The sequence below is a fragment of the Arachis duranensis genome, chromosome 3, assembly GCF_000817695.3.
Source record: "Arachis duranensis cultivar V14167 chromosome 3, aradu.V14167.gnm2.J7QH, whole genome shotgun sequence".
Taxonomy (NCBI): domain Eukaryota; kingdom Viridiplantae; phylum Streptophyta; class Magnoliopsida; order Fabales; family Fabaceae; genus Arachis; species Arachis duranensis.
In genome coordinates this window covers 22,082,473-22,107,144 of record NC_029774.3, presented here as the reverse complement: position 1 = coordinate 22,107,144, position 24,672 = coordinate 22,082,473, and the positions used below count along the sequence as shown (strand labels likewise).

At 36.2% G+C, this 24,672-nt stretch overlaps 3 protein-coding genes across 3 annotated transcripts in view; 1 reads left to right on the top strand and 2 right to left on the bottom strand.

Moving 5' to 3' along the window:
* Nucleotides 1-6,714: 6,714 nt before the first annotated feature.
* On the bottom strand, nucleotides 6,715-7,826 carry LOC107478212 (protein FAR1-RELATED SEQUENCE 5-like). Its single transcript, XM_016098352.1, has 3 exons — nucleotides 7,740-7,826; nucleotides 7,081-7,623; nucleotides 6,715-6,996 (listed from the first exon to the last, which is right to left on the bottom strand). Exons 1-3 carry the CDS (start codon nucleotides 7,824-7,826, stop codon nucleotides 6,715-6,717), a joined length of 912 nt encoding a protein of 303 aa, XP_015953838.1.
* A 4,813-nt stretch (nucleotides 7,827-12,639) lies between these two features.
* On the top strand, nucleotides 12,640-16,509 carry LOC107478108 (uncharacterized). The gene is made up of 11 exons (XM_016098243.3): nucleotides 12,640-12,930; nucleotides 13,012-13,071; nucleotides 13,173-13,340; nucleotides 13,677-13,740; nucleotides 14,257-14,462; nucleotides 14,692-14,796; nucleotides 14,914-14,947; nucleotides 15,082-15,188; nucleotides 15,588-15,629; nucleotides 15,952-16,026; nucleotides 16,148-16,509. Exons 1-11 carry the CDS (start codon nucleotides 12,727-12,729, stop codon nucleotides 16,202-16,204), a joined length of 1,122 nt encoding a protein of 373 aa, XP_015953729.1. The 5' UTR covers nucleotides 12,640-12,726; the 3' UTR covers nucleotides 16,205-16,509.
* Nucleotides 16,510-16,814: 305 nt separating this feature from the next.
* LOC107478213 (switch 2) overlaps nucleotides 16,815-24,672 on the bottom strand; it is an 11,769-nt gene continuing 3,911 nt past the window's right edge. Inside the window, exons 6-13 of the mRNA XM_021136707.2 lie at nucleotides 22,524-22,724; nucleotides 21,725-21,831; nucleotides 19,833-20,748; nucleotides 19,337-19,584; nucleotides 18,540-18,666; nucleotides 18,192-18,467; nucleotides 17,842-18,085; nucleotides 16,815-17,388 (exon numbers count right to left, since the gene is read on the bottom strand). Coding sequence (XP_020992366.2) covers nucleotides 17,060-17,388; nucleotides 17,842-18,085; nucleotides 18,192-18,467; nucleotides 18,540-18,666; nucleotides 19,337-19,584; nucleotides 19,833-20,748; nucleotides 21,725-21,831; nucleotides 22,524-22,724 — 2,448 coding nt within the window. The 3' untranslated portion in view covers nucleotides 16,815-17,059. The remainder of the gene's footprint in view (nucleotides 17,389-17,841; nucleotides 18,086-18,191; nucleotides 18,468-18,539; nucleotides 18,667-19,336; nucleotides 19,585-19,832; nucleotides 20,749-21,724; nucleotides 21,832-22,523; nucleotides 22,725-24,672) is intronic.

Genomic DNA, 24,672 nt, shown 5'->3' with positions numbered 1-24,672 from the left:
TACAATTTTTTTAGAAAGGTATATATAAAAAATACTTCTAAATGTTGTTGGGTAGAACGAAAAAAATAATATTTATATTTTATAAAATTAAATGTAGATAACCCAATCAAACATTTCCCCTATTTGGCATCTTTTTTTGGTGCCAATTGCTAACAAAACACTGCCTAATCTTGTTTTTCTTTTTTATTTTTATTTTTGTTGTAGAGAACAAGGATTGGAGGGGGTTTCGAGAGTACAACTCGGCTGTATGACCTGTATGCCTCTTCCGAGCCAGGTCCGAGGCGTTCGAAGTTGCCGCGGTTGTTGAGCGCAGAGTTGGCTACAAGCATCATCGACGATGCGTCCATTGGCTCTCCTCCCAAGACCCAACCCAAATCGGTGCCACAGAGACGACCTCTGTTTCGGCGTGCTAGAAGGGGAGGTTGGGGACGCATTCCGGCACCGAATATGGAGAACCCGGTTTACCGCATCCCTAAGGCGAGTCACGTTACATTTTCCCTGTCATTAACCTTGTGGATGATTGCATTTGACTATTGTGTTCAAACTCTTTGGTTTACAGATACATTTTCTAGTTTGCATGCTAATGACTTCAAATGTTTTCAACGCAGAATTTTCCCATGTGGTTCAGGCCCATTGCTGATATGACTCTGACTAGGGACGAGTGCCGCCTTGGGACGTATATATTTGCAAAAAAATGAAGAAATGAGGTAACAATCTGCAAAACTGGAACACACTCAACAGTTATTTTCGGTTTGATTGTATATCTCTAGGAGTCTAAATTAATCTCTATTCATGTATCTTGTCTTTCCAGGGAATCTGAGAACTTATTTAAGCATTACGAGCTAACCCTGCCTCAGGGAAATTTCTTATCCCTTAGGCTCGAATGCATGCCACACTTTGATGTAAGACCATTTGAACTTGACTAAAATGTCTTCCCTAAAGAACAATAATATTTGATTTAAAATTTTCACGCTGCATAGCTAAGACACCTGAAATATGTAGGTCGTTGATAAACACTATTTTATGGTTTATCTTGTACTCAATTGAGTGGATTTTATCAATATTTTATACACTTATTCATACAAAATGCATGGTTTACATTCTCCTTCCTGATTTTGTGCTATGATTGAAAATATGCTTCTTTGGCCTTATATTTGCTAATATTAATCCTCTCTTATTACCATTCGATGCCGTGATATGTGTGTTAAGTGATTTTAGGGTTTACAGGGCAAGAATGGCTTAGAGGATGGAAAGGAAGCATGCAAATGTGGAAGGAATACAAGAAACTGAAGGAATTGCTAAGCTGTCTAGCCTGACCTCTTCGCACTCAAACGGTTATAACTTGAGCTACAGAAATCCAAATGAGGCGATTCTAGTTGCGTTGGAAAGCTAACGTCCAGGACTTTGCAAAGATATATAATTTGTCATAGCTGCCCCGAAGATAGGCGACGCAACCGCATGGATAACGCGCATGCGTGACCTGGAGGAAATTCAATCCACGTGTACGCGTAGATGACGCGTACGCGTGACTTTGCAGCGTACTGGACGTATCAAAAATCACTGGGGGTGATTTCTGGGCTGTTTTTGACCCAGTTTTTGGCGCAAAAAACACAGATTAGAGGCTATAAAGTGGGAGAATCCATCTATTCATGGGGATGGCTCATAATTCATAATTTTGGGTTTTTAGATGTAGTTTTTAGAGAGAGAGGCTCTCTCCTCTCTCTTAGGATTTAGGATTTAGGATTTCTCTCAGTTTCAGATCTATTTTCTCCTTAATTTCAGGTTCAATGTTCCTTTAATTTATGTTCTCTTCTACTTTGATTTATTCCATTACTCTATTTGGCTATAAACTGCCCATGTTACATTTGATATCTTTATTAATTCAATTTGAGGTATTTCAGACTTATGATTGCTTTCTTTCATTTATTATATAAATTATTTAGATTTTTTCCTTTTGGCTTTGGTTGAGTAATTGGTGACGCTTGAGTTGTCAAACTCAGCAGTGATTGAAAATTGGAAATTGCTGATTAGTTTGGATCCCTCTAAAGCTAGTCTTTCCATAGGAGTTGACTAGGACTTGAGGAATCAAGTTAATTAGTCCACTTGACTTTCCCTTATTTAGTAAGGGTTAACTAAGTGGGAGCACTGAACAATTCTCATCACACCTGATAAGGATAACTAGGATAGGACTTCCAGTTCTCGTACCTTGCCAAGAGTTCTTTATCATTTGATTTTCATCATCAAGCTACTTTTACTTGTTCTCTTATTCATAAAACCCCAAAAATACATTTTATCATAACCAATAATAAGAACACCTCCTTGCAATTCCTTGAGAGACGACCCGAGGTTTAAATACTTCGGTTATCAATTTATTTAGGGGTTTGTTACTTGTGACAACCAAAACTTTTGTACGAAAGGGATTCTTGTTGGTTTAGAAGCTATACTTACAACGTGATTATTTTGTGAAATTCTAAACTAGCAGGAATCCCGATCGTCAGTCGTCAACACTGTTGCAATGCTTTTGTCTCTTCAAGCCAAGGCAAACCCTGTGCCGCGTTGCTGGTTCTTCCCGTCAACGTTTGCTACCGAGATCTTGTTCCAAACTCCGATGGAACATTTAATAGAGAGCTATGCGAAACGTTGGATGCCACCAACTCAAGAACTTGAGCATGTATGAAATATTCAAGTTATCCTCGCTCCATAACGGCTCCAAGTTTGTCATTAAGTCCTTGAAGATCAGGCATTCACAAACAACATGGCTATATTTTGATTGATGTTTTATTTTGCTTCTCACCTAAGCAGGTCTTTATACCCATTTTCGAGGCACCTGAGACTTGGTACATGCTATTGTTGGATGTGAAGAGAACTTCTGTTGATGCTCTTGATGTTTGCACAAGCATGGAGTCCGTTCCCAGGCGTGACCGCAACATGCGCCTTATAGTACGTAACCCACAAGGCATTTTGTATACAGTAAAATTAATTCTCGTGTAACTCTTTCTTATGAATTTTATATGCTTGCAATGGTTATGGGAACTACAGATGGCTGTCCTCGGGAACATTTTCAAACTTGAGCCGAATCTGCCCAACTTTAAGCACGTTTCGCCAGATCCAAACACCTGGGCCGCATTGAATACCCCATGAGCATTCCTAGCAGGATAGGCGCGTAAGTCATTCTATTATGTCTCCGCAATTTTTCTCTCACATAATTAGTTTGTACACAATTTTTCCGACTTGATACAATCGAAAACCACACCACACAAACCAAAGTGTTAGGAACAGAATTTGAATTATTGTGGACCTCTGCCTTTTATATCACTCGTTTAATTCTGTGACAATTTTCATTGGATATGGGTAGAGATGAATCTGGAATATGGTGCATTTGGTGGATGTCTCACAACGGCCGATTCTCCCGGCTATCCTAGGCAACCTGGTAAGAACACCTTCATCGTTATAGGTTTCTGGTTATTAAGTTGGCGCTCGTGATATTACCACCTAACTATTTATGCATATACATCTCAGGGTGATGAGGCCACATTGAGGATGAAAACAGCAATCAGAATTGTTTCATCTGACTACGGTGAGCTTAAGGCTCTTGTGAACCTCAAGGTAGAGACGGTGTGGCGTAGTCTCCCGTTCCTTCCCTAGTTACTATTCTATTTACATGCTTATGTATGAGTGAAATTGGAAACCCTTTACAATGCCCAAATATGTTGAAATTACTAGTTTCTGTTATAACATATTTACTAGTTGCTGTTATAAAATCCCAAATTCCAGACTTTAGTTTTTTTTATTCTATTTGTATTATCCTGGTGGTCGACTTTGGATATGCATCTTTAGGGTTTGTATATGGTTTGACTATGTATGTGCCTGTTGTAGTTAATTTGCATTATGACTTGTTGAAGTATGTAAGTGGGAACCATAATCAAGGTCCATATGTTTTGAAGCTAGTTGTTGCTGTTATATATTGCTAATTCCAGATTTTAATGTGTAACTACTCAACTTGTTTTATCCGGGTGGCACTCTAGTTGCAAATGGTTTCCCTAGTATGAATCTGTCTTTGTCAGCTTGCATGAGCAGTTTTTCATTTCTCATAACAAATTTTTGTTTAAGGTTAGACGTGTGGTGAGTCTTTTAATCAGGTTTTTCCCCAAAGAGATTGTGCATTGCTTAGGATATATTGACACTCAATATACTGGTCAACATATATTGCCACTACTCCATTGTTTATTTTTTCCTATCGTGCTGCCCTATAGGAACAAACTATGCATCCCCTAACAAGACAACATAATAATTGTTACACACGGTGCTTTGAAAAATAACTCTGTAAATTCACGCACATGTCATAGTACACTAACAAGCCAATGCAATAAAACGAAGTTGTTACCACAAGAGTATATTTCATAACAACCAAAGATAGTCAAATAAAGTGTTCAGTGTTCTTGCGATAGTAGAAGTTAGACAATTTGTTACCACAAGAGTCTATTTCATAACAACCAAAGATACTCAAATAAAGTGTTCTTCTCATAGTATCGATTAGACGACATGGTTTGTGGTGTGCCACTCACAAGGTAAACTTTTAAATTAATCTACTACACTTAGAGAAATAATTAAAGCCGTTACAAGTCTATCTATCTATGCTATCCTCTTATGACATGAATTGCAGAAATGTGTTTGGAAGTTCAACCCTCGACTAGGGTGCTTGCCCACAAATAGCAAAGCCACTGATGGATATCTAAGCAAAAGGCATGGCATAAGTCAATAAATAATTACGGGACAATATTGGCACTTACATAACCTGTAGCAACTTCATAGGCACAAAAGATCGACTGCTCTTGTCGAGTTGTCTGGGACGGTGTCGCCTGCACAAAGTAAAAAGAGGCAAGTCGGGTTGTAAATAAAATGTATTCAACTTAAAATCTAACGGATTTGAATTCTTAATGGATTTGAATTCTATGTGGATCCAGAAGTTACAAAATAAACCACTCCTAATATTCATAAATCCTCCCAAGATGATTAATTGATTTCACAAAAAACATATGCCTCTACCCCTAAGGCCTTGAATTGCCTATATTGACATCTATAGATTTATACATTAATGCTTCTCCCTCTTTGTGAATGGCTCATGTTCTATTTATACTTTGATGATGCCTCTACCTCGTTTAACATGTACCATCCTCATGAACTAATGCTGATATTTGTTCTATGAACAATTGTGCAGATATACCTAAACTCAACAATTTTATCAAGTTCAACTTCATTTTATCAGATAGCTGTTTCGCGGTCTACTCACATATTGCATATCCTACTTAGGCTATCATTGATCATTCAAAGTTTTAATAAAATCATGACCACCCTAAATATCACATGAATTATAAATGAAACAAAGCATATGATTCTAACCTGAGGTTGAGCCTGGCAACCCTCGAAAATCGGTTGCGATCCACGACATCCATGCCGTGGGGCAGGCGTACTGGGGCAACGAGTTCTGCGATGACCCAGTTTTCTGCAAGCGCTGTATTTTCTCTTTTTTGGGCCCTTTAATACCTGAGAAACGTTTCCTCTGCCGGTGCCTTTTGTCCAGATGCGGACCGGATCATGTATCCCACCATCCCCGTCACCGTTAAGGTGTGGATTCACATCTGGGGCCACACGTAACCCATTCTTGACCTCCAACATGATAGTATCCCGTGCCATTTTTTCACTGAAGACCTTGTAGTCCTCGTCCCTTAGACAAGCCATCTTGGCAAAACGCTTACATTGGTCAATAAATGCACCAAGTCTGCTACGGTACCGGGATGCAACATCACCCGTATCAGTAACTTGTCTAACGAAAGTCATATGGTTTTTGGCGTTTTTGCACCACCTCTTCAGGACCAGAGTCTCTGGCAAAAAACCGATATCATTACCAACCAGAACTACAATTATATGAACATAAGGGATCCCATATGACTCTATCCTGCGGCAATTACATTGAAAGGTTCCATTTTGCGGCTGGTGCAAGACTTGCTAGGTTGACTGCGGTCAGCGATACTTCTATATCACATAGCAACATCCATTTTCATAATCCTAGCGGTCGGCAATGTCAAATCTTATGGCCCACTTTAGGGACTCTTGAAACCTATGAAAAAGTTCTCGGGTATACATGGTTGCCGCCGACCTCTCAATCTCTGGGAACTATGTTTGAAGCACCGGGGTACCATAAAAGGAACGAAAGTCAAGCTCCGCCTCCTTGTCTCTAAGGAAATCAACACATCTTTGAAAGTTTGTAACAAAGTCCAATATCCCATATCTACTCTCCACAAACCCACCCAACTTAGCATGCAACGACTCCCACCGATAGGTTGTCCTTAAACCTGCAAAGAATTTGCCCCGTATGTATGCAGTGGCCCATGACAATTTCTTTCTATACAGGTCCATCACCCATTCAACCTCTCGAACACCACACTCATCAACTATCGCCTCCCGCTGTATTTCAAATTCATTAACCTCTATGTCAGCCAGCATGCATTGTTTGAATAATTGGGTGAAACATGGTTGTGAGACATGAGCAGTGGCATTCCTTAGTAGGTGCCACGCGCAAAGTCTGTAATGAGCATCAGGAAATACATGCATAATAGCTAGCCTCATAGAAGGATCCCCATCAGTTATGACTACCTTCGGGGCCTTTTCCCGCATGCATTCCAAAAATTGTCTCAGCACCCATTTGTACGAATCCTATGACTCACATGAAACCATTGCTACTGCAAACACGCATGTCTGATTATGGCGATTAACCCCGGACAAAACAATAACAGGAAGGTTATACTTGTTCCTCCCATAGGTCGCATCAAAAGCAAGGACATCACCGAACGCCTCATAATCTTCCTGGCTTTGACCATCACTCCATATAATGTCACACAAACGAGAACCATCCGCTACCTCATACCTCCAAAACAGTTTCTCATCGTTTCTGGCAGCATCTTCAAAAAAATGCAGTGCGGCATTTACATCTCCATTCTACAAAGCACGTTGCTTTTGAACCTCGTTGTGCATATCTTGTTTAGTAAATCTTACTAAGTTAAAGCCCCCAACCTGCATTACAAATGACTGGTATATCTTTGGAATGCTTATCCCAACTTTCCTCATGCTATTCATTTGAGCAATTTCTGCATCAGACATATTCCTGTGTGAAGGCAGATATGCAATAAACCTTTTAAAGAGTAGGGTGTGGTTATGATCATCCATAAACGGCGAAACAAACCATTTTTCATTACTATGATTCTTCTTTATTCTCATCTCTGCTACACACTCGCATCGCGTTATAGGCTTGTGCTCTCTTTTCCTATCCAGCTTATCTAACCACTTCTTGTGCCTAAATCCTTGTCTGTTGCAAACAAAAGTGTAACTAACAATCTCTCCTTTGGCATTTTTTACCCTCTTACTCTTTCTTATTGCAAAACTTTTTAGCCTACTATAACTCGTGTAGAATTCTCTTGCTTCCCCAAGGGTGAAGAACTCCATCTTCAGCACATATTCAATGCTGACATGACTTGGTACCTGAGCAGCTTGAGGCTCTATGTCTGTCTGCATCATATTCGAAAATTCTGCTTCGTCTCCTAAGATGCTCATGTCAAAAAGTGTCTCCTGCAGCAATTAACAACGGTACGATCACCCACTTTTATATTAACTTATACTATTCATCTTCAGAATGACAAAAAGTTAATATAATCCTAATCTGTAATTCCTCCACTATCATATACCTCATTCAGAAGCCCGTCTTCCGGGTCTGGTATCGTCGATTCATGATTGGTTGATTTTGATATCGGGTTGTGATTTATGTTGTTCATCTGTTTTCTAATATGCAGCAGCTGCTTCTTCTACAGGATTCCCTCACTTGTGGTTCCTCAGAAGTTCAACATTTGCATAGCCAACAATAATATCTAGTCTCGCCGTCACAATCTGGCCAATTGATGCAACCTTGTTAACAAAGCAATTTATTGTAACATGTTAACATAGGAAACGCTGAGCTTCTACTCCAATTTCAATGCTTCAGGAATATTTTACCCTCACTACATCATCATCGGGAAAACCCACCCTATGCAAACATCTACCCCGCCTTGATCATTCATATCAAAAAATAAAAAAAGCACACCTAATATATCTTAATAAAATAAAGATGACAAAATAAATGTCATAAACACAACTACGTTTGCCACTAGGAGGAAAACGAATTTGCTATATTCTTATTGCTTATTAGTCCTTTATGAACAACCAAATTGCTTATGCACTTAAATAGGTCAAAAAGTGCTACAACTTCACTCACAGTGATTGTGAAACCAAAATATCTTGTAAGTTTTAACAACTACACTGGCATGAAGGCTTGAGAAATACAGATGTAGCAAAAACCGTAACAAATGTAAAACAAAACAATTCTATTTTCCATTAAGAAATAGACCAGAAGACCGGTAAAGCACATTAACCAACCAATTGGAATTGAAATTTGGAGAGAAAAAAACTAACACTTTTTCTTTTAAAGTGGTAACCGGATGGATAATAAATAACTTGATGCCATTAAAATCACATGCAGCTATTCTTAATCTTCTCAGCCTGGCAATTAAAAAAATTAACGTGCTGAATAAACAAATAAACTAACTCTTTAATTAAGTTTATAAAACTAAAACAATTGTAAATAATTTAAAAAATTACATTTATTTGCTGAATAACTGAGAAACTCCTACCATTACTTCTCAACAGACCACGACTCTAACTACATGCCAAAGTCCATCCTCCACTGCACATCAGTATAATCCTTTAACGTGACTCAACTAATGCATCTAAAAGGATCATACCCAATTTCTCCGGGTACACACCATGTCAATAATCCAACATAACATTGCCAACACATTTAATCTCCCTGGGTAAGCTCCAACACCTTAAATCTAGCCCTGAAAAATTCACCAGCTACAAAAATTATTGCCAAAAATAAAGAACATACCTTTCGAAAGCCCTTCAATGGCGCAAAATTATGCAGCCCGTACATTACCATCTGCTGAATTGTGCTTTCCACTTTTCTCGCAACTGCAGAACAACCACTCAGATATGAAGGAGAAGGTCGAGAAGGCCAAGAACCCCAAACAGCTGTAGCAGTAGATCACAACACCTCTCGTCGAATCCGCTGTATCAAGGGCGGACAGCAGAGGAGAGGCGAGGAGATTTAGCTCTCACCAACATGGTTAACGATCTCATTCTTCCAACTTAGGCAACATTATAAGCCAATAAGGCTTTTTGGCATCTTGCTATTTAAGCTGCAAACATTTAAATTCAAGAAGCAAGCTGTGAAGAATTTTTAGCTGACTATTTCGGTAATTTTAAATCACTTTCAGAGGATAATAAAGTTTTTTAACGCTTCACTACAAGACAATAATATAACTGAGAACCTAAAAGTACATGGCATACCAGTACTCCAATAAAGTACATTGGAGTACCTGAAACGTTTCCTATATTATATATGTGCAACAAAAATTGACAAGACCGTAGAAGAATAGTGTTCATCCACAATATATATAATTTTACGGTGCAATAATGTTAACGTAAGCTACGCAAGATCAACGTATACCGAATAAAATAATAATAAAATTGAATATTTTTGATGACCAAATTATGGATGGCTCTGATACCACTTGTTGGAATAAATCAATTTCAATAACCCAGATCATCCATATTGAATCGCCAAAAATATTGTAGTGCGGAAGCATACCTTTAATCCATATTGAATCACCAAAAATATTGTAGTGCGGAAGCATACCTTTACTTATAAGAGTCAGAAATTGATGGAAGAATTTGGATCTTGTGGTTCTTTCGATATTCCTCAACCAAAGCCTTCTGTATCCCTAGGCGGCTAAATTGTGACTCTTTTGATGGAGAAAGAGAAACAAAGGCAGCTTTGGTATCTTGGGGACCGAAACCCTGAAGGTCTATTTATATTTGAGCATGACACCCATTAATTTTTAATAAGTGTTATATGTTTTGGTAGGATAACCTATGATTTGTAACATGATTCCTCTCTCTCTCTCTCTCTCTCTCTCTCTCTCTCTCTCTCTCTAAGCAATTATCATACTGTTTGACAAATTAGATAAGTGAGCTATTGCTTGTAATAAACTTGTTAGAAAAAAGCATGCATATTCTCGCTCTTTTGTGTGCTTCTCATCCCGGCCCAGAAGTGGTGATCGAGATAAACTAGAATCCATAAATGACGATATTCAAAAAGCTCTAGCAAAATAAGAAAATACGTAAATCAAAACCAAAATACACCGAAAGACGTATAGTTTGACACTTCTACTGCACAAGCAAAACACATAAATGTCCACACACTAAAAGTAACAACATCAGTTAATCCTAATAAAGACACCATTACCTGAAAGTCACTTATTGTCTCAAACACCATACTTCATAAGAAAATCATTCCAATTTCTATCAAATGATTCTTTTATAAAAGAGTTCCAAACAACATGACTCATCTCGTGTTCAATTTTTTTGTGTCGCTTGTAGCCATTTAATTTACTTGGGATCTTCTTCATGATATGCCAAATACACCACCGGTGAATTGTTGTGGGCATACAAGCCACAATAGCCCTTTGCATCGATGCGCATTGATTGGTAAGAATGCCTTTCAGAGTATTTCCTCCCATGCAACAAAGCCAGTATTCAAATAACCATTTAGATGATTGAATATCCTCATTTTTCATCAAAGAATATCCTAGAAGTGTTGACTGACTGTGGTGATTTGCCCCAACAAAAGAACAAAAAATCAAATTATATCTGAATATAACGAAACAGAAACAAATCATATATACACCAAAAAGATATGCATATACACCGAAAGTGGTTTAAAAAAAATACATAAACCAGAACAGCATATTACCTATTTGTATTGTAAGTGGTATCGAATGAAATAACATCTCCAAACTACACAGGGAGCCCTGCTTCTTACGTCAGCCTAAAAAGTAATCTTAATTGATTGATCAACCTCGAGTTCAAGCGTGAAAAAGAAATTCTGATTCTTCTCATTCATTCTTAATAAGTATTTTCCAAATTTTTTTGCATCCTCTAGTTCTGAAATATTTCGCACTTCTCTCATGATGTAATTTTTCATATCCTTTTCAATAAAACTTAATTCATGATGACACCCTACTGCTGCAACAAATGATTGATATGTTTTTCTTGTTCTAATTTCGACTTTTTCGTTATTCTCTGTTGTACGTTGTACAGACATGCTTAATTGCCTATGTTGTTTAAGCATTTCTACTTAATTTGGACAACACAGATGTGAATGATGCAACACAACCTTCAAAATGACCCAAACACCAACTTTCTTCAACATATGTATATAAATTATTACAGGGCAATCTAATCCAACTGAGGGATTTGTCTTCTCAGTTGGAGATATGGTCGATTTTCATTTTCCCTCTTTGGTACATGTAATCAATTGGTTCTTAATTTTATTTTCCTTCTTATTTGTGCATCGAATTCTCATAGAAAAACTTGCAAGTTTAGAATAATATTTGTAGAATTTTTCAACTTTTTCAAACGTGTTAAAAGTCATCCCAATTTTTGGAAAAAATTGCTCATCAACATCCCACAGAAACTGAAAATATACCGAAATTATTCCAAAATAAACCATATTAGAATCTAAAATACACCGAAATAGATTCATCAAAATAATAAAATTAGATTCAAAATTCGTACATTACATTCAAATTCAAACCACACCTCACCACTTGATTTGATTCAAACAATAATACAATTTTCTCTGGTTCAATTGAAAGTATGAATTTAAAAATACACCAAAAGTATTTTCAAAATACACTAATTTATAGTCGAAATACACCGAAACAGAAATGAAATGGTAATAATAATTCATCACAATAATAATTCAGACTCTGAACTCCTACATTACATTTAATTCAAAACATCAACCATGAACATCAGTTTTCACAAAAAAAAAAAACATTATTCACCTAATGAACTACATTAATTAGAATCGAACAATACCTCAGCCATTTGATTCGATTCAAAACAATAATCCACTTCGCTCTGGTTCAGTTGACAGTCTGAATTTGAATCATTCATTATCTTCGACAACGAAATACCTGTTCAAACTAGATTTCATAGTTTGATTTCAAAAATTTCGATCCAAATCTTCAAATCACATAAAAGAACATTAAACTTGAACAAAGAGAACGCATGGAATGACAAGAACAAGGAGAAAGAAGAGAAACATAGAGAACACAGAGATGAAACAGAATGTAAAGATGCAAAAATGCTAAAAAAATTCGAAAAAAGAAATGAAATCCACATGAAAAAAACAGTTAAATATATTTACGCGTTGAGTCAAAAATTTGTTTGAAGTAGTGGCGCGAAGAGATAAATCAAGTCAAAACTACTTGTTTGAACTTAATTAATTAGATGATTTATATGTAAAGATTAATTATTGAATTTTTTATTTTAATTTTTTTATTTAATTATGACCAACTAATCTACTGAAAAAAAAAATTTATTGATTTAATAGGTCAAACAAACACTAAATTGAGGGTTCAGTCACCAAAAAAACACTAAATTGAGGATTTAAAATTTAGGATAGAGGGTTCGGTTCGAAAACTGTGTTTTATTTATTTATTTATTTTTTCTTTTTCTCAGTTGAAATCAACCGGAGTGGCCACTCCCAGTGAAGAGAGAGAAGGCGCAGCAATGGAAGAGACAAGGAGAGGAACGGTGACGTCACTGGCCTCTCTCTTCCCCGTCGGGGAGGCGCAGAAGGCTGCCAACCGCGTCCAATACGCCATCGCCGAGAAGCGCGCCGAGCTCGACCGTTTGCTAGGTTTCATAGACGATAACAACAACCTCATCAACCTCGTTCACAAGCTCCCTGAAGAACTTTCTCACGACATCATGGTAAATGACCTTTCCTCTTTTTATATATATTATGATGTCGATGTAGATAAAGTTTCAAATTTTCGGAATTGGGGTTTTCAGGTTCCGTTTGGGAAAGCAGCGTTTTTTCCCGGTCGGTTGATTCACACCAATGAGTTCCTGGTATCTTACGTACTTGGTTCTGTTGTTGCCTTGTTCAATTCTTACATTTTTGCTTTCCATGTTTGAGAAGTGGTTTTGTTTTGTTTTGTTTTGATTCGTAGGTTCTTTTGGGAGAAGGATATTATGCAGAGAGAACTTCCAAACAGACCACTGAGATATTGAAACGGAGAGGGAAGGGATTAGATTCACAGCTTGATTCTCTGGAAGCCATGATCAAGGACCTTCAAGCAGAGGCCATGTTTTTCGGTCAAACAATTGCTGAAGCTGCGGTGCGTTTCTAATGTATAGTTTGGAGTTAAAAGGCATTGTTGAGCCTGTTGATGCATATTTTTTCTTTATTATTATTATTATAATTTTGAAGGATTTGTTTTTATTTGATTTGTTAATTTTGTTTTTAATATTTTAAAGCTGGGAAATGTGGACCTCTGGTGCAATGTAATGTGCATTACTCCTTAGCATATGACATTGAAAGCAAATATATTCTTTTGATACATTTTTAATGGGACTTGATCCGTCTTGTGCTTTCATCATGCATGCATATGAAAGTGTTCATGAAGTTTTCTTAACTGATTGATTTGCTGTGATGATATTTGATTTTGGCACAGGAGGGTCTTGTGGAGATAAGGGAAGACTATATAGAAGATTCTCACAAAGGGGAAACTAAATCAGGTATGTTCATGGCTTTTTCTGCTTTACAAGGTCTAAGATTATTTTTAGATGAGACAGACTTGCAATACTACCAAAACTCTTAAATTTGGAGCCGTGGTGCAAAGGTCAGTAGTTAACTCGAAGTTTTGGTTGTAAAATCAGCTTCTTGCCAAATTCAAGCTAACCTTACCTACTACACATTCATACTGACCCTTCTCTAGAGTCAGATAACTCTATAGCACCTTTTAATTTATTTTCGTGGTTATTTAATATACTTTTGTATCATAAGTTTTTCATTGATTCCGGTACTTTCGTGGTTTTCTTTTACCTTTTAATGTTGCTTCCTGAAAAGGGTTTATCTTTCTTTTATTTATACAATTATACTTTGTTTCACATGCAAGACTAAAAAACAAAGCATGAAATCGATGACTGTACTTTTAAACTTCTTCCTAGTAGTCGACCCATTTAGGGGGCAAGGCTTATTTTTATTGTTGTTGTTGGTGTATCTTTGAATGAAATGCTAATTTCCTTTTTCAGGTCCACTGAAGCAAGATGCTCCTGATCTTGAAAAAGCTAAACCCGATGATGAATATGCTCGAATGCTGTCCAGAATGGATGAACTCGAGAAAGAAGAGCTTGCTGCAGAAAGTGGCGGTGACAATGGCAAAAATGAGCAAACTACAGAGGACGTTGATGATATATCATATCAAAGACCTGTTGATAACGAACCCCGCAATTCAGAAGTAATAACTTGATTAATAGTGTTTCAATTTACTTGTGACTGCTAAATCATAATCTGGAATGTTGTAAGCTACAAGAAATAAGTTTATTCCCAAACTTTGGTTTAGGAGTTTTCCTAACAGAAAACCAAACATTAGAATTTGTTGAATTCTGGTTTATAAATATTAGTTAGAGAATATTAACACATCGGACTTTGATAACTTATTACTCATTTTCTTACTGCCCAAATAGGACTTCCATAAAGGCGCACCACCAGTGGACCAGGCTAACAATAAAAGTATGGCAACCAAGTCTGTAGAAAAGCATTGCCATCCTGATGTAGCTGATCAGTTGAATGTAAGTTAGTATCTTCCTATTTCCTTATTTCAGCTTTACATATGTTTAATATATATATGATATATAACTTTCAGCTAAAAGAGAGCATGGTTTTGCATTCTGATTTTCAAAATGCAGTTTGCAAGCCTGGATTTGCAATCAAATGTTAGAGGTTGGTCTTCAATTTCAATAATCTCTTAATTCTCTCATTTTATGGGCATAGACATGTTTGCTAGTTATGTGTATCATAAATTAATATCCGTGCTAGTTGCCTCCATTCTGGGCTAATTCTTGATTTGAATTCAGAGGGGAAGAATGCTGCTAAAAAGGTGAAATTTGTTGATCATATCGAGAAGCCTCTCGTACACCATGAAGAGAAGCAAGTTAAAGCAGCTACTGCATCGAAAAGTGAGGTATGTATGTCTTGTGATGAAATTCTTATCATATCTGTATGCTGTCTTGTGGGCTATATTGATTCCCTGGTCATTCATAATCGATTCATGTGTATTCTCTAGTCCTAAGTAACATGCAATGTTAGCATTGTTCACTATGTCCTGAATTATATTCTGGTTTTGTTCTTTCTGATCTCTCTTATATAATAATAAATAACAGAATTCTCGCTTCTTGATGAGCTTGCTCCACATGGTTATTAGGAGTATTTACTGACATGGCCTTTTTGCTTAATCTGTGGCCTTTATTCTGCAGCTCAGTCTGTGATCTTCATTGATTTCTTCCACCCTATGAGCACAAGATTTATTTGTTTATTTATTTATTGATCTGGTCCTTAATATTTATTATTTTTTCCTTTGCAGGTTCAACACCAACCTTCACAACCATCATTTGATAGCCACAAGGTATGTTTACCCTTTATATACATTGCTAGGATTCACTTTCACTAAAAGTAAGTTTGGATACACATACATTATCAAATAACTTATCATGAATTTTAACTCTCTCGTCATTGAATTAAAGATGTCACTAGGTAGATCAATTGCAAAAAATTGTATACAATTTAAAATATAATTCGGCATAACTGGATAATTGTAACTCCTAGAACAAATGAATCCCTTTCCTATTGGTGGCCGGTACTTCACAGTCTGTACCCTCACCTCACTTTGCTCTATAACTAAATGGTTTGCTGCTTTTATCTTTCTCCAATATATGTATATTCTACAGGCTTTTACAGGCTCCATCGTAGAGCATACTGAGAATATTAAAACCTCAAATGGACAAAGTTCAACTTCATCACAGGTAGATTTATTGATTTTATGTTGTTTCAGTAAATAAAAGAATTGATTTTGTAATTTATATTGTAATAATGATCACATGCTGTGTTATCTTTATTTATTAAAATATATGATGCCTATCACAGGTTTCTGGTTCTCAGCCTTCAAAACCAGTTTCCAGATTCAAAATGCAGAGAAGATAGTCACAAATAGAATGAGTAGCTTGCTAGAAGCTCTTCTTATATTTTAGCCAATGTAATTTTGGTGGCATATGTGATCATTGCATGTGATATGCTTGTTAGAGTAAAAAATTGGAGCGGGATAAACCAATATGAGGAGTGTGGGGTTAACTAATGGAGCTGGAATTTTCACCCTTTTTTTTGGTTGTTGCAATGGGTGTGATTAAAAAAGTTTACCTTTATGATTGAATTTTAATAGCTGTCCATAGATATTAACAGGAACAATGCGATGTTTCTCCTACTTTAATTATTAACAGAATTTTATAGCCTTTTTTTGTGTATTTTGTTTTATGGTGTGATTACTAAGTCTTAACCTCACATCAACGTATTCCATCTCATTTATCTGGAACGATTATTAAAGCGAAGATCAATTCACATTTCATAGTTGTGAAGCATTATTCATTTCGACCAAGTCAAATAAATAAATAAATAAATAATATCCATTTCCTATCTTTGAATATGGCATTATCAAATTAAAAATAATTCACGGGAATCTTACCAACCTTCCAGTCGCAAAGCTCGATGTGAAGATTCATCAAATGTACGAGTTAAATTTAGCAATGAGCATATTCAATTTGAGAAAAGGAAACCTAAGCCTGAAGTAACAATTAAAGTTTCATCATACGCAAAAGCTACAACCTTTGGAACAAGATACATTTTTTATATTCACTTTGTGAAAATGTTAAACTACTAAAAAAAGGGTGGTATTCTATATTTGCCATCTGTACATAATGTTACAATCAGTAATGTTTTTTATATTGTAATCGTAGCAACATCCAACATAACCATTTGTTTTGCCATCTATATGAACCATTCCTTTTAACCATTAGGCATCTTCTTTTTCTTCTTGAAGTCTCGAAGCACTTCCTCCCTCTCCTTAGGAGTTGCTGATAGTAACCATTTGCTAAATGCAAGCTCTTCCATGCCCATAGAATGTGCAAGCAGGCTATATTGGGTTCTCTTCCTTTCATCAATCAAAGGAGCTTTCTGTTTTTTAGGTACACAATCTGGTTTATTTCTTTGGTTGACTGAAGAGATGCTTGGCTTGACTAAGCTATCACTCTTTGAAGGGATGCTGCTATCTATCTTCCCCTGAATCACAGGTCCACAGTTGACAATGTCTTCATTTCGATGAGCATACACAATTCCTGAAAAAAATATGCTCTTTTTACAAGATTTATCATGGAACATTATTCAATTTTTTAAGAAAACCATAAACCATAGAAGCTTTATTCCCACATTTAATATTAATAGCTTAAAATTGTCAACTGACATATCATTTAAGGATGCCTTGAACCTTGAGGATCTCAATTTTGACGAAAGATTCAAACCATTAACAGACACAAAGGCTACAATTGCTATGATTGGATGTACACAGCAAGAGCTTTTGCAACAATTAAGTAATCTTCCTATGTCTTGTTTAAGTTATTGCTTCTTTTCATTGTAGAAAGCAGAAATTAACCATGAAAGAACACCAAACATCCAAAAGTTACGCTAGTTTTGGTTGCATGTTATCACTTAACTGTTTTCTTGGTGACAACAGATTTTATAATGGGAAAAAACATGGAAATTCAGTTAAGTTTAGGCATCTTTAAACTTACCAAGGTCTTCAAAATCTGGTTTACTTGCTACGTTGCTTGCAGTTCCAGCACATATTTCAGTGTCAGACGCCGATCTTAGAGAATCAGTTTCTTCTAAAAGATTTTCTTTTTCCTGTTCTATTGTATTGTGATGTTCCTTTCCCATTTCATGCAGTTTAATGATTTCACTAGTAAATAGCTTGTCAGATAAATCCCGAAATAAATTGCAAATTCCAAAAAGCTCCCCTTGAAATTCTTTGCAGTCCTACAGGCAAATTAATGAGGTATATATGAGAACTAGTTTAAAACTACCAAAATCAAGTGAAAAGAAATGCAAAACTTAAATGCATATATAATTATATATTTGGTACCTGGACACCTTCAAAATATCGTTTTTCCATCTTTCCTGAGACAGCAATGTTTGAAAGTTGCTGCTTATACACCTGACGAGAATAAACAAGTTCTTCAAGCGAACCGGCTGCAAGAAGACGGAACACCAGAACATGTCGCTTCTGCCCAAAACGAAAGGACCTGTCCTGGGCCTGTAAGTCTTGTGCAGGATTCCAGTTGGGATCAAATATTACAACCCGGTTTGCGCTGACAAGGTTCAACCCAAGCCCACCGGCACGAGTTGATATCAAAAATACCTAAAATAATAAATAAGAGTGCACAAATTGAATCGGAAAACTGCTCACTCAATCATTGGGTTTGAGACATACTTGTTTGCTAGGACTGGAGTTGAAATCATCAACTAAAGACTGGCGCAAATTTGTCGGAGTAGACCCATCAAGTCTTGAGAAGCAGTAGCCTTTCCGTATGAGAAATTTCTCCAGTATGTCAAGCATCCTGGAAAGTGGAAAAGATAATTAAGTTCAATTCAACAGGAAAATATAAGCATATGCAAACAGCAGTTTTCTACTGCAAATGATGTTCATGCAAAGCTTTCCAAATGCCATGCTAATAAGGCCCGTGAACAATACATACAAGGGAGCACTCTACAATAGACAATCTATAGTTATGAATTTAAGTTTGAAAATGTGTAAGAGAATTCTAAAGAATTCTGCAGATAGAGCGAGTGATTGACCTAATTGTGACACTTTCATTATGATTCAACTAGTGTGTACAACCATATTCATAGGTAGAGATTTTGCAGCTTGATCTGCAAGCTCTAGAAGGGTACATGAGTAATTCTAGCATATGTTTGTCACAGTTAGATACTTGTGACAGCTGGTACTAAATGCCGCAATGAGGAGAAATTCTACTACAGCATTTTTAATGAGCATTCTGCAGCTTGCCAACGCTTAGGTTATCTTATTCTATTGTGCCCCTTTAGTTCCAAGCCTCTTTGATCCTGGGGATTCTAATTGTTAGCTTTACTCTATTAATGGAAACTTAAAATGCATGTTTCAAGTCCCTTAAAATTTCAATCCCTGTTGTGCCATATCCATCTTAACTTAAATCAGCAGAAAAAGTATCAAACAACAAACATAACTTGAGGGGTGTACTATGTACTCACCTCACTGAATAGCTAAACAAAAGAACTTTGTCACCATGTGAAATCCATGAGTACAGAAGTTTTTCAAGTGCTCGCATTTTTCCACAATGTTTCACATCACTTAGATCCATGAAACTCTCACTCTGCATATTTCCGCCAACCAAATCAATATCAGAGCCAAAGACAGCAGCAGCAAACTCTGCATCTTTGCCTTGCTTCTCAGGGTCATCTTTGGGGTTTGGCTTAATCAGCTCAAGGTGATTGCTTATCTGAAAAAAGATTTAACAAAAAAAAAATACACATGAATAGGAAACATTAAATAAAGTAACAAAGCATCATGAACATGACATCCAGGTAAATCTGTATTATTGAGTTGAACCATGATAAATATTAAAACCTAGAACGCAGAAACTCCTATGAAAAATAAAGTTGAAAGACATCCAACGGTGTGAATAAGTAGCTTTTAAGAGAATTTATGCAAGAGATAGGCAAAGATATCTCAAAGATTAAGTTTAACCTGTTGAAGCTTGACAAGGCACGGAAGGACAATGCAGAAAGGGCATGAATCACAACCATCAGGGTTATCTCGGTGAAGGTAAGGCCAAATAATTCCATTTGGTACTGTCCTCTTACAACATTCAACTTGTGTAAGTGGGCTACCACAACTACAAGGCAGGTCCTTGTTTATAAGGCATTGGATATCAGGAAGCTGTAACATTCTCTTGTAAACACGTCTTTGCAAATCACTCATGGCACAGAACACAATGTTATCTTCCTTCCCCATCATAAGATGTCCAATTGTCTCTTCCTTTGTCCTTCTCAACAAATATTTATGAAGAACATTCACAAGGTGTTGTTTTCTTTTATTAGCAATTTGGACAAACTTGTCAGGAGCAGATGACCTCTGACCATGTTTAAGGGGTTCATCATAGAACTCACGAAAGTGCTCCCGTGTCCCAAGTGATCCAGGTGCAACCCAGTCAAAGAGATTAAACAACTCCATTATCTTATTTTGCATTATGGTCCCTGTAAGACCATAACGTCTAAGGGTTTTAATTTCTAAACATGCTTTATAGAGTTTTGATTTCTCATTCTTAAGCCGGTGAGCCTCGTCAACAATCACAATGCCCCATTCGAAATCTGACAAGGAACTTCCGTGAATTCTGTAAGTGTCAAAACTTGTAATAAGTATCTCCACTCCATTTGCTTCTAGTTTCTCATGTATCAGATCCCGGTTTGCACCATGATAAATGGAAACACTGAAATTAGCCCATTTAGAGAACTCACTCTCCCAATTATGAATGACAGAAGTTGGACAGATTATCAATACAGGGTCTCTCTTCTCTTCGTCATTTTCACCCAGCATAGAGTCTCTTTCCTTACCAAAGATAGCAGCAAGAAATGCTATTGCTTGAATGGTCTTTCCAAGACCCCTGTTTGAAATTTTAATACACTCAAAATTAACCTCAACTCGGTAATTATAGTTGTATGACACTCTATAAATAGTATAAATAGTATATAGACACAAAATAGAAGATCCAGAAATTTAAAATTCAAAGGGCGTTGACTGAATCATGATATATGTGGTATTATAAATTAAACAAGAAAACTCAGAAGATATAGACAAGAGGGCAGACATGAGTGAATTAGATGAAGAGCACTGCTATGCTGTCCAAAATATTTTTGAACAAATCCATTACTAACAGATGTGCTTGTTTACCTAGTTAAATAATAAGAGGAAATCAACGATTTGGGAGGAAAACATACTATTTCCTTTCATATATTAGTTTTGTGGAAGCTATTTGTACTATTGAGCCTGTTTCTTTTGTAAAAGGCTCCAGAAACTAAACAGAAATATCTCATTACCTCCTTGAAATTTTATAAACAGAAAGCACTTTACGAAAGAAATTAAAAACACTTAAAACACAAATCTTATCTTTATAAAATTTAAAAAGATGATATCATTTTATGTTGAAGATGCTGCCAGTTCTTGTGATCTATATTCTAAGGAGAAGTCATGACATGTACTTCACACAGGCCCATGAGCAAAAATGAAATTTTTCACAGGGTTCTCAATATTAACAGTGTTGCATGCAGTCATGCGCTAAAATTTGAATATAATATCAATGCATGACCATTGTTTTATGAGCATGTGATTGGACAAAACAACCAAAAGAAAAAAACCATTATTTGAATTGTAAAAGAACCCTACCTGTTAGATTTTTCAAAATCAGAATTTTTGCAAACACACACACACACACACACACACACACCCCTTTCAATATATAATGCATTTGATGGTGCTGAAATAATCACATAGAGTAGTAGAGGAAAAAACCAGAAGAAAGAAATGCAACTAGATAAAAAAGGCAAAAGAGTGCGAGGAGCAAGTGATAAGATGTAACTTACATGTCATCTCCAAGGATACCACCATGATTGTTTTTATACAAACCATACAGAAATCTCACTCCCTCTCTTTGATGCTCAAGTAGTCTACAATTTATAGTTGCGGGAACCTGAAATCGTGATCAGCACCTCACAGTAAATATCTCAATTGTGTTTCAAATCTCTACACTCCTAATATCATTTATCAAAGTGTTTCAAAATTTTTATCTGCAATTCCTCTAAATATTGCACCACTCAATCACATATGAGCATACACCATTTCTTTTTTGGCCAAAAAACATGTAAGTTCACAATCAGAAACATGCTAAACTAAAGTAAAGAATAGACTATCCGAAAGCAAATATAAAACCTCGTAATCTTCTAGTTCTAGGTGACCCACTTGAACCTGCCATTATGCAATCTATTTACCGTAAACATCCAACTGATTTGTTTTACTTCTAGTACGTATTCTAGTTGATAAATGCTAGTAAGTATTCTACGTTGATAAACCCTAGAAATACTAGTATGTATTCTAGTTGATAAATGCCAATGCCAATGCACAAATTCAGCCAAGAAATACTTGCTCCAAGAACATCTACAATCACACATTTTTATTCTAAAGCTTAAAAATTACATGAAAGCAGAAAATTATCGATTGTGAATGTTACTCGAGCGTACATTAAATGTGTTCCAAGAGCACACTTTGCAAGATTGGAACTTGGAACTAATATACGAATAAATAAGAAAGCCCCAATAAACAACGTCAATTACTGCATGCAATTAATTGCATAAAAACGTAAAAATGCTATGAGTAAAAGGGAACCTGAATGACTGGAACTTCTGCATCTGAAGAAAGGACAAGAGGCTCAAACGGTCCAGTGTGATCAAACTGAAATTGTGAAATTTTAGCTATTCCGAATTTTCCCCTCTTCACCTGCAGCTCCTCCTGTTCTTCTCCATCCTCGTCATCACCATCATCAGCTTCTTTCTCTTCCGGTTCTCGCTTCTTAACCGAATTGTGGAGCTGAAATCGTGAAGAAAGGAGTAAGGGCGTGTTTGGCTTTGAGAAATTGATAGAGAAGAAGAAGAAGAAGAAGAAGAAGAAGAAGAAGAAGAAGATTGTTGTTGTTGGGTTGTGGTGCAAGGTCTTAGTAGAGTTTCCTTGAAAGCGTGGAGTGACATGGAATGAGGTTTGGATTGGACAAGGCGCGCAAATGTCAGCGTTCCCTGGGGAGGGGTCTCTTTCTCCGTTTCTCCTGAATCCCCTGCAAAATTTCAATACATCTATGATAATGATACATTTATTAAAATAAAAAATTTAAATTTTTTATCTATTTGTATTATATAAAAATTAATATTAACTTCTCGTACAATAAATTTAAGTTACATTATTTTTTTTTAATAATCTCATATAAGCAATTTCAATTAGATGGCAATAAATAATAATCAACTCATTATTTTTATGAAAAATAAATTTATAACTTTAACTTTAATCAATCAATTAAATTTATTATTTATCAATAAATATATACATTAAAAATATTATAATAATAATAATAACAAAAAATTTCAATTACAAATATTCAAATTTTATGTTATTTAATTTATTTATACATGTTCACTATTATTTTATTTTATAATCTCTCACACAAATGATTGAATATCTCGTTTTTATATTTAAATTTGATACATTTTTCTATTAAGTACAATCTAATAAATCATCGTTAATAAAGTTAATTCATAATATTTTTTTCCATGTTACTTTTTACTTGAATTAGGCAGCTGCAACAACACATTCAGCCCGGACAATAATAGGTTGGCTTTCCACAAATTCCATCGCAAATTTTTGTTGATAAGGATGAAAATGATCATATACAGCAGTGAATTGATATTGGTGTGGATTATTTTGCAGGTTTTAGTACTATTTCTACACCACCAAAATCTGGTCAATAAGGGTCTATTTCTGGTTGCACTTCAAAGCGGTATCTTATAATTTTTGACAGAGTGGTTTCGTCGCTTCGCATATGGTTTTTAATACTACACGTCTCAATCTACTATATACTGGCCGAGTACTTTTGAGCATGAGGATGTTGAGAAGTACAACTCCGGTGCATCTACTCCGACAAAGGCAGGTGGGTCGGCTACCCTAGTTGTCGATGATTCAACTCAAGGTCATCCATATAACCTACGGACAGAAAAGAATCCATGTGATAGGTTTACTCTATCGCATTTCAGTCAGGGTATGATAAGCAAAGGACTTAATTGGATGCTTCGAAAGAAGTAAGCAGGGATTTCGTAATTAAGTTTAATTTTCAATTAATGTTTTGTAAGCCTTATCAAACTTTAAATTTTGGTTTCGAAATTAAGTTAATGTAATTTTTAATTAACCTTTCGTAAGGCTATTATATCAAATTTGAAATTATCATCTTAGAAACTGTCAGCTGTAATAACTCACAAAAATTAACATCAAACTTGATACTACAAACACGACAACGCATACAGACATTAACTGATAAAATTAACTTAAAAAAATGAATACTACAAACCTCAAAACCATTAAGTTAACCGGTTTTTTAACCAGTTTTTTGCCATCCGGTTTTTTAGGTTACCCGGACCGGCTAGGTAACTGGTTTTTTGTTTTTCCGGTTGAATCGGCCGATCCGGTCCGGTTTTCAGAACCATGCTAATAACAACACAACAACCAACAAAGATCTAGAGACTAGCATCATCACCAACTCCACTCGGTCCAGCACGCTGAGAACATCGACTCCAACTATGACCTTGTCTGCCACAGAGACGGCTCATTCGAGGACCACGCATTTCTCATTAATCCATTTCATTGAGGTATCGGGTCAATTGGGGGCGACCTTTCGACGTTCGCCGCAAGGCGGGGTTAGCAATCAATGTCGGTCCCGGATAAGCAGGCCATGTCTCTGGATCGCCTAATGGTACGAACTCAAATCTGTAGACTA

Excerpts from the sequence above, each read along its gene's own strand:
- LOC107478212 (XM_016098352.1), bottom strand. The coding sequence starts at position 7,826 with ATGAACAACATAAATCACAACCCGATATCAAAATCAACCAATCATGAA. Across the intron at positions 7,624-7,739 it reads AAGACGGGCTTCTGAATGAG|GAGACACTTTTTGACATGAG; the intron begins GTATATGATAGT and ends TAATTGCTGCAG. Across the intron at positions 6,997-7,080 it reads CAAAGATATACCAGTCATTT|AATGGAGATGTAAATGCCGC; the intron begins GTAATGCAGGTT and ends CGTGCTTTGTAG.
- LOC107478108 (XM_016098243.3), top strand. The coding sequence starts at position 12,727 with ATGGAAGAGACAAGGAGAGGAACGGTGACGTCACTGGCCTCTCTCTTC. Across the intron at positions 14,797-14,913 it reads ATGTAGCTGATCAGTTGAAT|TTTGCAAGCCTGGATTTGCA; the intron begins GTAAGTTAGTAT and ends TTCAAAATGCAG. Across the intron at positions 14,948-15,081 it reads TTTGCAATCAAATGTTAGAG|AGGGGAAGAATGCTGCTAAA; the intron begins GTTGGTCTTCAA and ends ATTTGAATTCAG.